The 12,722-nt window shown below is 42.4% G+C and overlaps 1 protein-coding gene across 1 annotated transcript in view; it reads right to left on the bottom strand.

Moving 5' to 3' along the window:
- mthfd1l (methylenetetrahydrofolate dehydrogenase (NADP+ dependent) 1 like) overlaps positions 1 to 12,722 on the bottom strand; it is a 127,817-nt gene that overhangs the window by 100,639 nt on the left and 14,456 nt on the right. Inside the window, exons 7-8 of the mRNA XM_007894417.2 lie at positions 5,703 to 5,814; positions 904 to 1,016 (exon numbers count right to left, since the gene is read on the bottom strand). Of these exons, the coding sequence (XP_007892608.1) occupies positions 904 to 1,016; positions 5,703 to 5,814 (225 nt within the window). The remainder of the gene's footprint in view (positions 1 to 903; positions 1,017 to 5,702; positions 5,815 to 12,722) is intronic.

Here is a 12,722-nt window from a genome sequence, read left to right as displayed (position 1 = left end):
TCTTCCCGCCCTGAACCTGCATGCATTAAATAATTATTTTAATAGTCCACAAGGCTGGAAGCAGAATTGAATTTACCCAAACTCAAAATAATATGAAATTAACGAGTTGTTAATCCCAATTAGTCTTTTTTCTGAAAGCATCGTTAGTCACTCTAAATTATACTGTTTTAATCAGCAAGTCGCCCAACAGCTGGTTGTATTCAATAATCTTTTGTTTTCTCTGCCCTACAATGAGTTGGTCTAACAGAACAGGAGGTGCTGGCAGATAACAGTAAATCTCATGTCTATCAAGATGGGCAGATAGCCATACAAATGAATCCGTTCTCCTAATATAATTGCTTTAGAACTAGTCTGTCCAAACTATTGGATTTTAATCACAACACTGCTGAGTTAACCTGTTGGAATAGAGGATCGATTCTTGCACAATATTTACTTGTTCTTCATTTAATCTGCCAATAGTGGTAGAACAAGAGCAAACACCAATTTTAAATGCATTGTATCGTCGAATCTGATGTCAAATCTGATAAATGAAGGACAAGTGAACCCGATAGTGCAAGGCAACTGAATGGGAATACACAATGGATGTTGAATCTCTGTTAACAGCAGTCAGCTTCAGCAACCCCTTCAAGCCAGTGAGTAACTCTTGCAAAGGCTTGAAATATAAAAGGAATGAGTATTCCTGCTCAAATTGACATCCATATTTCTCCACCTATTCCACTGCAAGTTAGCAAGTCAGGTAGTTGATTTAAACTCAAGACTTTTGTGACATAGGTTAAGTAAACATGCATTACGTGGGTGGGGGTGTGTGGAATCTGTTCTCCAGCATCTGAAATTACACACTCAGAGAATTGCACAGAAAAGGACTGTACAACCAAGCTATTCAAAATTTGAACTTAGCCTAACCTTGATCCGCAAAGCAGTTGCCAGAAGTCCAATCCCTTCATGTGAGGATCCCTGATAAGTATTTTCATTACGCTGCAATTCTTGGCGACTGGTGCTCTGGTCACAAGTTTCATCTGGAACAAACCACAGATGGCAAATAAATAAATTTACTGCACCATGACTTCAAAATATTGGCTTTTCTTAAAAGTCTTACCTCCCTTTAATACTTATCTCCGGTTAGCAAGAGATGCAAATCAAAGTAAGTACAAAGCCGATTGGATGTGCACAGTACACTGAGAAATGCCTTAAAGAAGCATGTGGATTATGTAGCATCTCACAACTACTAAAAGCAAACTGGTCAGTCTCAGATGTTTTTCTCCCACCCCCCACCCCATCACCACACACAAAAATATTATTGCTTATCCCAGAGTTTGGCTGTTACTTTATTTTTGCAAACATAAATAAATATTCCTCAACTGTAACAAACAGGAAAGATCCATACCTTTGTATTGAAATAGTAAAAATCTGCACAGTCACTTTTTTCCTACTTAAAGAAACCCTTGCAAAAGTCTGTTCTTCAGCTCAGAAGGGTTAAAGAGCCTGACTGCTTTGCAACTAAAGACATTGTAACATCTTAGCTCACATAAGCTCATCTTCTGGACATTTTGCAGTTTCCATTCTCGTCCACTAGTGCCAGCCATGTCAGAAAAACTGCAAAATCATGGCCACACACAAAACACTCCTACCTTCATTGTTTTACGGGAGTTTCAGTGAATTCTAAATAGATGATAAATTCTGCGCTATACCTGATCCCCAGCTTGTTGAAGGCCCCATCTTCCCACTAATGGGTTTTCTGCATGCAGTTTTAGAGTACATCATAACTAGATTCTTGCAGTTAAGGCAAGGAAGAATAATAAATCTTATTTAATATCTTCCACAATTACTTTCCTTTCTCCCACTCATGGTTTATTATACATGTGCTAAGCAGGCATTTAGATTAAAATAAATACACCAAGATGTTGCAGTGCCTTCTAAAATGTACTACTAGAAGCTGGGTGCAAGGTGCAATGATCATTCAAAGGTGTCAGGTAGTATAAACTTCAAGGTGAATTGCATACATGAGAGAGAAGGGAACAGAGGAATATAAGGGAATTAGGATGGGTGGAAGCATGGATGAGCTGGGCCAAAATGGTCCGTCTTGGTGCTGTGGATTCCATACAATTCTATGCAATAAAGAGGTTCACTACTCCTGTCAGCTAAGAGATTTGATTTGTAACTCATAGCTGCTGAAAAGATGATTTCACTTAACACAGCTACTCTCTATAAGATTAGCAAACTTTCCTCTGACATCAAATTCACAAGCTATCAGATTGTCTCTGAGGAATGTTTTTGAGGCAGAGCAGAGGGAGCTTTACACTGCGTATAATGGTGCTGCAACTGGCCTAGGAATTCTTGATGTTGACAGTGAAACCCAAATTAGAGATTGGTTTCCAAGCACTCATCCCGATTATCAGAGCAACCGAGCTACAATGGAGTGATTTGATCCCATGTTATAAGGCGGCACACTAATCTATGTCATCCTTTCGACCAATGCCATCACGACCTCGTTGTTTGCTAGGTGCTAAGAGCAGGACGTTTTGCTGAAGCCATCTCGTGGGCACTGTGCATGCAACCTGACACTGATGTCACTTCCTTTGCAAAGCAACATCAGCAATGTTTCCTGCATACTTGCACAAAGCACAGGTCGCAATATCAGTGATAATCGGATGATGGAAGGTGGCCTTTTAGCGTGACAAGCTGGCCGGTCTGCAACAGCAATCATGCTGCACTTCTGACATCTCCAGGTCCACAAGAGACCAGCATGTTTAAAGAACCTGCAGTCTATCCAGCGAGGGCCTGTTTAATGGGATTGCCTTGTAGCTTTAATGCAATTTAGGAGCAACACAGCTGACTCCATTCAAATCTTGGTAACCCAAGGACCACAAGGGCAGAAACAAAATCTACCAGAAACCAGCCCAAAAGGTGAATGCCTCAACACCATCGCTGCTTACAACCAGTCCCCAAGGGCCATCTGCAAACCACAGAGGAAGCCTGGCAATATAAAATATCCACAGAACAACTGTCAGTAAAGAAGCTAAATGAAAATCAGCCATAAGTATCTCCATCATTAAATAGTGTTAACCATTCAGAACCAAGTACCTGATGTACACCCAACATCATTCACTTGTTCTAACATTTATGGCACTTTGCCATCCATCTAATTAAGCTGCACTGGGGTTCATTATAAAAACAGCTATTCAAAGTGAAGTGACTATGTATTTTTGCGGACAAACATGGCAGCCAATTTGAGCATAGGAATGTCCCCCAAAATGCCTCTCTCCGAGCAAGGTATTCATTCATTCCCACTCTCGTGGCTTATCCCCATACCCTCTCAAGCCTCTATCTTTAATACTACGGTCTACCTAATTTGGCAGGTGACATGCCTCTTCCCAACAACTCGGTGAGTGTNAAAATTCTCCTAAACTCTTTTTCCCCCAAGTTCTGTGCCCGCAGTCCAAGCTAAACAACCTGTTTGCATTGACAATATTCATTCTTCGCAGGATTGGAAAATCTAGATCGTTTCCTCTTAACCTCTCTCCCCTGCCCACCCCGAACCAGTTTCAATTCTGGGAGTCCCTTTTTGTAACAAAGCCTTAAGATCCATTCCCAGTTATCCCATCTCTTCTTTCAATAGTCTTGGGCACAATGAGTTTTAAACATGTGGAGGAAGCACCTTCCATTTGGAGGAATTTACAGGGGCAAATCCAAGTTCTATTGCTAATGCAAGTGGTAACATTGCTCTGCACAGCTCAGTTACTGACTGGAGAAACCCACAAGCATTATTAGAGCAGTTGTGTCCTCCACTTGTAATACAAACTCCGCTTTGCTTTAAAGGAAAAACTACTGACAGTGGTGTTCTCGCTGCTTATTGCATTTCAGTTTGGTTTATTATTACATTCAATTAGACCACAGGATATTTCATATCATACTCACTTGAGATCTGGAAACTATAAAATATTTTTCACATTTCCCATCTTAAGAATTTTAAAAACAGTATTCACATTGTGGATTGTTTATGCTGTTCAATACTGTGGACAGGGGAGTACAAAAAGGACAGGGACTTTGTACTAGACTGAAGGCTCAGCTACCATTGTTAAGACGGAAGAAACGAGAAGTAGTCTGGAATCTGAACAGCAGAGAGTTGAGGCAGGAGAATAGGATTGAGCAGCTGACATAATAATCTTTGTATTTGATATAGTGCCTTATCATGTCTTCAAGATGTCTCAAAGAGCTTCACAGGATATACTGTAAAGTGAATTGACTGTATATTTTGTGGGACGAAACACGGCAGCCAATTGAACACTCAGTTTCCCACAAACACTCGTGGATTGAGTGACCAAATTATTATTATTATTTTTGTGCTACCCCAATACTGCATTGGAGTGTCAGTCTGGATCACAAATTCACAGTCCCGATGTGGGGCTTTAACTCGCGTTTTGACTCAGAAGCAAGTGCACTATTGACCGAGTTCTGTGTGGACTTGCTCTTTGAGTCATACAAATGAATAGACCATCAGTCAAATGAGAGAACCACACACTTCTGATCCCTGAAAACTTTGATACTATGCAGTAGTCACATGAACAAAAGGTATTCAATTTTGCGGTTTAATTTCATTCTTTTTTGAGGATAGTCTGAACCACAAAAATGTCAAACCCATCTTAGCTGTCAGATCCAGACTGTCCTGCATTGTTTAAGCTTGCGGATTACTCCATGGGTCTGCTTTACAGACAAAACTGAGAAACTTTTTACATATGGGGTTTACATATGAAAGTGCCCAAAGCACAAGTATAACGAACATTTACCTTGTGTAAGGATTTATGACCAATTAAAAAACACAGCACATTTGTCTAACATGCAGCTATAAGATTGTTCGGTAATGGGCATATCAAAAATGTTTTATCACCAAGCAAAGCTCAAACTTGCACAGGTCAATTGATATTTGCACTATTGAAGGGAAAAAACAAGCTTAGGTGCCCTTTCTGCATAAGAAGTGTGACAATGTGTAAAACACCATTATTACTTGTGCTAAATGAAATACTTACATCGTCTTAGAAAGACTGCAATACAAACACTAGAAACAACAAAAGCATCAGCAACAACTTGCAGTTATATGGCACACTTAATGAGGGGTCATATCCCAGAGCATTTAACAGTGGTGGAGCTTGACTCCAAGCCAGGAGAGGTAGAAAAAAAGTCAAATGCAAACAAAAGACTATTCAGCACATTATTCCTCCACCACATTAACTCTGCTATCATGGTAATGCATTTTATTCTGAATAATCCAAACTCTCTGACTCTTATTATCTAAGGTTCAGCGCCTTGGGATTCCTCCCAATGTGATAGGTGTTGTATAAATGCAATTTGTTGTTGTTGGTGATGTTAAATTAATGTTAATCATAATCATAGTAAGTTACAGAAGCGTCTGGCTCTCAGAACAAGGTGTTCATTCAATTCTACTATCCTGTATTATCCCCTTACCCTTTCAAGCCTCTATCCTTCATAAACCAAGGCTGACCTCAATCAATGCTAGTATTAATATAGTACTAGGACTGATTGATTAGACATCCTTCAGATGACATGGTAAATCACAGTCTCGCCCACATGTCCAGGTGGATTAAAGATCCTTGGCACTATTTCAAAGAGCAAGGAGATCGACATGTTCAATTCTAACCATTGCAACAGCTTTGTACTTCCAAAATATTAAAGAATGGATAATTTACCTGATAAAAGCATCTGATCATAGGTAACTATGGTTGAACCAGTTTTTATCCACTCTGCTAGAATTCCCTCTGGTTCTGGAGTCGTTATCACTATTAGATCAGTCTGATGGACCTATAACAAAAAAAAGTTTAATTTACTACAGATAACGAAATGCGATAATGAATACAACTCACCTTTCTTTGAATGACTTGCTCTTCTATACAAAACGATTTTCAGCATCAAACCAAGCACCTTATAATAAATGAACCTGCAGGTTTAATTTTTTCTATTATACATGTTCCATTTACCCTAGATCATTGTAGCCATATCTTACTATTTGTGTCAAGAGTAGCTCAGCTCAAGCACTCTCGCCTCCGAGTCTGAAGGCTGTGGGTTCAATTCCCACATTGGGACTTGGAACTCACGTAGGCTAAGCTGACACTCCAATGTAGTGCTGGGGGTGTGCTGAATTGTCGGAGGTGCCATCCTTCAGATGAGACATTAAAGATCCCGTGACACTATTTTAGAAGAGTTTCTTCTGGAGTTGTGGCCAACAATCCCCCAAATAAAAATTGGAAGTTCACTCCATAGCAGTTTATGGGACATTACTGTGTGCAAACTGGCTGCTGTGTTCGCCCACAAAACAGTCACTGCACTTTAGAATGTTACCTGTGAAGCATTTTGGGATGTCCTTCTGTCGTGAAAAGTGCTATACCCAAAGTAAAGATTATCACAATTTTCTTCCATCCTATAGAGTTGGGATTTTTGGAATGTTGAGGAAATATAAAGATTTGGAACGATTACCAGACTCAGAGATCAGGGAGAAGCAGTTGGACTTCTACTGCATTTGGAGCTCAGCATAAACGTACAAACATTGGCACTTGAGCATCAATCATTGGACATTATTGTCCAGTTCCCTCCCTTTAATGCCTGCCTCAGTTGGTAGCACTCTCACCTCTCAGATGGTTGTGGATTTAATCCCAGTGTTGGGACTTGGAGCTCACACTCAAGGTTGACACTCCAGTACAGTGCTGGGGATGTGCTTCCTTGTTAGTGGCAGTATCCTTCTGCTGTTAAACTGAGGTCCCACATGTCTGTTCAGGTGGATGATGAAGATCCCATGAAAATATTCAAAAAGAGAAGAGTTTTGCCCAGTGTCCGATTTCTGGTTCAGATAAAATTGGCCATTCACTTTGTGGCTGTTTGTGGGATTCTACTGTGTGCAAATTTGCTGCATTCGCCTAGAAAATATGCAGTCACTACACTTCAGAATATATCCTCTGAAGCACTCTGATGTGCTGCTGACATGAAAGGAGTTATTCAAATGCAAGGATATTTTAAAAAAATCAATTGTGACTGTTATTGCAGCATCACCTAGTGGCTGCAATATACATGCGAGTTAAGTGGCTCAGGAACAGAAAGGCATCCATCAATGGTTGATCCCTGGAATTCAATGCACTGAACAAAAACAATTGCATTCAGAGTGTATTTTCCTGTTGCTCTCACCCTCGCTCCAAAACCCCTATGTCTGTTCCATGTCGTTCAACTTATTTCAGCTCTCTCCCAGATTGGTCTCACAGCAAACAGAAGATACAAGGACGTGCTTTTTAGAGGCAGGGAGATGGCACAGATATGATCGCCAACCATCTTCTCCTCTGCCCCCACCGCTCCCCCCCCATTGCTCTGAAAGAATTCCAGTTGCTACTTTGTGAGCATGCCAACTTAGAGTGTGGTGTAGCAACAAGCCACCCCCAGCAGTGTTCCCACACTCATTCCCACTGGATGTTTCATATCAAGGAGGGAGATTTACACCAGTGCAAATGAGCCCCGGAGGGAACATCAAGCATATTTAAGAGTGTTTAGAAGATCACCATGAGAAAAAAAACATTCCATTGTACAACTTCAACATTTAAGAAATTGGTGCCCATCCCTTCTCTTTCGCTCCCTCACTCTCCACACCCCCACACTCCATCCTTTACCCCTCCCCCCACAAACAAAATAATCTCTTCACATTTTACGTATTTTCTTTCTCCGCTTTCTTTACTCTCCTGTGAAAGCTGCAAATTCAAAACGCCCAGGTAGCAGTGTCTCTGATGGTATCTTATTGTTCTTTTTCTCTCTACAGTCAAGGACAGTAAGTGATAATAGGGCTACTCTGCTGGCTGTTGGGGACGCGCTACAGTGCAACCCGAGAAACTCTTGGTACAGCGGTAAAAAAAAATAACTGCAACTGGTCTGGAACAAAGCTGTTTACGTAGACGATACACAGGAATGTTCCCATGTCCATCTGGCCGGGCCTATCAAGCGATACAGCAATGTGGGTCCAGCTGCTGTAAACACTGCCCAGTCAGAACAGAGAGCAGCATAACAACTTCAGAAAGCCGTTGTGCTGTATAAACGTAATGCATTGTAGTTTTTTTTAAAAAAAACAGATCCACTCACCTCATCCAAACCATGAATATAGCTCCCCCGTCCGGCCCACCCCAAGCTTTTCTGCCCCCACCCTATGGAATTCCATCCCACATTCCCTTTGTCTCACTCCCTCCCTTGTCTCCTTCAAGGCCCGTCTCAAAACCCTCCTCTTCGACCGCGCCTTTGGCCACCCGGCGACCCTCCCTGATCCCGACACTTAGCTCGGGTCCAAATCCCTGACTGTCCAGAGCCCTGGGACGTCCCTCCCTGTGTGAAAGGCGCTCTATAGATGTAATATTGTATTGTATAACTCCAGTGGGTTAAAGACATTTCAAAAAGACTCAATATGCTCCCCTGTTCATATCTGAACAAATATGTACCTGCATGATGGAATCAGGTGTTTTTTTTATGTAGATCACCCACTAATACAGAAACCAAACTTCACACTAACATTCTGCGAAGCTCTTTGAAATATTTTGATGACTTGATAAGGCAAAATAGATATTATTTTATTTAGCAGATTGTTGAGTGCTTATGATTAACATTCTTAATTTGGTTAGCACTATAATAATTGCAAAAAATTCAAAACTTAAAATAATATTTGTATTTGTTATAACGCCTTTCACTTCAAGAGGACATCTTAAAACACTTTACAGAATGTAATATAAAGTGCGACTATTTTGTAGGTGAACGTGGCAGATAATTTGTGCACAGCAATGTCCCATAAACAGCCACAAAGTAAGTGAACAATTTTATCTGGATGATTGTTGGTTTTCCTTCTCTTTTTGTACAGTGCCATGGGATCTTTAAGCTCCACACAAACAGGCAAACCAGGCCTTGTGTTAACTCCTCATCCAAAGGATGGCATCTCCGACAATTGGAGTGTCAACCTGGACTTTAAATCCCAAAGGGAGTCTTGAACATACAACCTTCTGACTCAAGATATGAAAATGAGACCAATCAGTTTCTGTTGGACAATCAAATCAAGATTATATTATAAATTGTTCAGCTAATGGTTACTAGCGCGTTTTGAAATACAAGGGTAACAAACACAACTTTTATGTGCAGTTCTTGCTTCATACTGTATAGTGGTTACTGGAATCTGTAACTTCCAAGGATGGAAGATTGGAAGATTTAATTTCGGCTCCAGATGGTTAGCTTGTGTTTAAGCCAAAGCAATAATATAAATTATTAGCAGATGCTGGTCTCTTCACCACACCCTCCCCCCAAATTAAAATGTCATGACAGATTAGACAGCCAAGATACAAAACACACAAATGAGAAATTAAATCTTCACATTCCATAACCTCTCCGCAATGTAGTTCTCTAAATCAGATTAGTTTTTCCTGTGTGCTTTAAATTATAAAACTGCTGAGGTCTGTTGCTAATTAGTTGATTAAATGCCCCTTTCCTCACCTCTCATCACCATTAGTATTTTTCCTAATCACATCAACGAGACCATAGGAACTCTGGTGGCCCAGCAGTAAAGGCACTGGGCCGTACAGATTGAAAGCCATAGGTTCAAATCAGTCTGAGCTCAGTTAATGGAACCCAGTAGCCAGAGTCGGAGTGAAGTTGGCACGATTGGACTAAGTTCCTCTGGGTTCAGAAGGGTTTTTAAGAAAACAAAAATCAGCCAACCTTCTCTTTCCTGATGGTTACTGAGGCAACCCACTAGAAGGTGCAGGTTCAGGCTGCATCCATCTCCCCCGATCCCCACACTCCTCGGTCAAATATTTTATTGACATTTACTGTCAAAACTCACACGTGAACTATAGGCACTTGAGAAAAGCAGAAAAGCACTTGGTGAAACTTCAGCTCGAGGAGAGAGAAAATTGGGAGTTTAGAAAAAAAAGTATAGCCAGACTTGTGCATTATTGTAATTTTATGATCCACCGGCAGGAGGTGCAACCCTAACAGGTCTCAATATATGCTTCTCCAACTTCCCCCGGCCCCATACAGAGTCTCAAAGATGAACTGATCCCAGACTAAATGTATAGTTTCAGCTGGTACCCAGCCATTCCCAATGCACACTTTGTGTGCCCCAAGCCTTGCCTCACTCCAACCTGCACCAAATAGGCACATTCATTTCAGACAAAAGGAAATCTCCATGTGTAGGTGACATGGGTATCTGGATCTCTCAGTCTGGTTTGCATACTCTTAAGCATGGTAACAGCTTTCCCACCTGGCTGACCCAAAAAATAGGAACATCATGCAGAAAGAAATAAAGGTTTCAAGTCAGCAGCTGCTCTCATCCTCATGCCTGTGAGTTCACAACACAAAAATGCCCTTAATTCAGCACTGAATTGATAATCTCTCTCAGGGGTCTCAGGAAGGCTGATGCAGCAAGGATGGCTTTTCTCTGATTGGAAGAGTATAAAGGAAATGTCTCAAAGTGCTTATTAAGATCTATCAATATCTAACACTGGTGGAATAGGGTCAATAGGCTGAATGCCCTCTTATTTTCCTTTGTAATTTCTGTCATGTGGCTAGTCATGCTGAATCTGAACAACAACAATGTGCATAAAGCCCTCCACACTGGGCGATGTCCCGAAGTGTTTAACAATGGCGGAGCCTGAGGCCGAACCAGTGAGAGGGGGAAGGTGACCATACGCTCTGTTGAAGAGGAAGGTCTTCAGGCGCGACCTGAAGATGGGGAGGGATGGAGTGAGGCGAAGGGGTTGAGGGAGGAAGTTCCAAAGTTTCTGGGTGTAGTGGCTGAAGGCACGGCCACTGATAGTGGAACGGAGGATTCGGGGGATGCGGAGGAGGCCGGAACCAGTAGAGCGGAGGCAGCGGGTACTGCTGTGGGGAGAAAGGCAGTTAGAGTGATTGGGGGGAGCCAAGGAATAGAGAGATTCAAATACTAGAGTGAGGATCTTGAAGTCGATCTGCTCTGTGACAGGAAGCCAGTGGAGTTTGGCAAGGACTGGAGTAATCGGGGTGCGGAGTTTGGTGTGGGTGAGAATGCGGTCGGCAGAGTTTTGAATGAGCTGAATTTTGTAAATAGTGGAGGACGGTAGACCGGCGAGGAGGGCATTAGAGTTGTCCAGCCGAGAGGTGACAAAGGCATGGACAAGGATTTTGTCATGTTTTGGGGAGAGGTATTAGCGGAGACAGCCAATGTGGCAGAGGTGGAAGAAAGCGGTGCTGGTCAAGGACCAGATATGGGGAGGAAGGATAACTGGGGATTGAACCTGATGCCTAAGTTGCGCACGAGTTCGAAGAGTTTTAAGGACAGGTCAGGTAGGTTGAGGAGGTCGGAATCGTGGGATAGAAGATGTTGACGGGAGCCAAAGAGTATGGCTTCCGTCTTGTTGACTGCAGGAAATTTGCGCTCATCCAGCTCTTGATGTCCGACAGACAAGCTGACAGAACATCAGGGGCCTGGGGATCACAACTGGAGGTGGAAAAGTAAGAGTTGAGTGTCATCCGCATGCATGTGCAAGTTAGCACCGTGTCTGCGGAGACATCACGAGAAGGAGCATATAGATGAGGAAGAGAAGGGGGCCAAGGATGAATCCTTGGGGTACTCCGCAGGTGACCAAGTGGAAGTGAGAAGTAAAGCCATTTGCAGAAATGTAGTGCTGGCGGTTTGAAAGGTAGGACTCGAAGCAAGTGAGTGCAGTCCCACTAAGGTGGATGTTGAAGGAGAGGCGGTGGAGCAGGATGGCGTGATCGACTGTCTAATGCGGTGGAGAGGTCCAGGAAGACGAGGAAGCAGAGTGAGCCCTGGTCACAGATATAGAGGATATCGTTTGTGACTTTCACGAGCGCTGTCTCTGTACTGTGGGCAGGGTGGAAACCGGACTGGAGGGGTTTGAGTAGGGTGTGGAGGGAGGGATGTGCACAAAGTTAGTTGGCAACAACACATTCCAGAGCTTTGGCCAGGAAGGGCAGGTTTGAGTAGGGAGGTAGTGGCTGAGGTTGGAGGGATCGAGGGTAGTTTTTTTTATATAAGGAGGGCAGTGATGACCGCATTTTTGAGGGGGAATGGGACTGATCCTGATGAGTGAGACTGGTTACTAGTGTCTGCCAGCAGTGGGCAGAGGAGGGAGAGCTGGGTGATCAGCAGTTGGGTGGGGAGGGGGTCGAGGCACCAGGTGGTGGATTTCATTGTGGTGATGGTGGATGAGAGGGAGGAAGGAGAGATGGGGGCAAATGAATGTAGGAAAGGGGCCATGGCAGGAGCTGAGGGCGGGATGGGTGAGGGAGACGGAATGGGTGTGGTAGTAAAGTACTCTGAAGTGCTCAATTCAGATACTGGTGTCCAAAATTAGAATTTTGTGACATTTCCCAACACTTAAAAATTCATTCAGGTTTTTTAAAGAACATCCTTATCTGTCTGTGTCAATTGTCCTATAAAGAAAGTCACCAAATATAATGCATACCTTTACAATCAATCTTAGTCAAATAAATAGCTCAGAAACATCATTAAAAATTATAGGAACAGGAGGGGGAGGCCATTCAGCCCATCAAGCTTGTTCCACCAGTTTAAAGATGTTGATACATATTTTTATCTAAATGTGCTGGCTTTCCTCAGCTCTACTATCCAGGTATCTGTGTGTCTTTCAAACATATATAATAATAATAATCCTTATGTTTGATAGAGCACCTTATCACGTCTT

Source organism: Callorhinchus milii, unplaced genomic scaffold, assembly GCF_018977255.1.
Source record: "Callorhinchus milii isolate IMCB2004 unplaced genomic scaffold, IMCB_Cmil_1.0 Scaffold3, whole genome shotgun sequence".
Lineage (NCBI taxonomy): Eukaryota > Metazoa > Chordata > Chondrichthyes > Chimaeriformes > Callorhinchidae > Callorhinchus > Callorhinchus milii.
The sequence above is the reverse complement of the archived record's forward strand: the minus strand, read 5'-3'. Positions and strand labels throughout refer to the sequence as shown.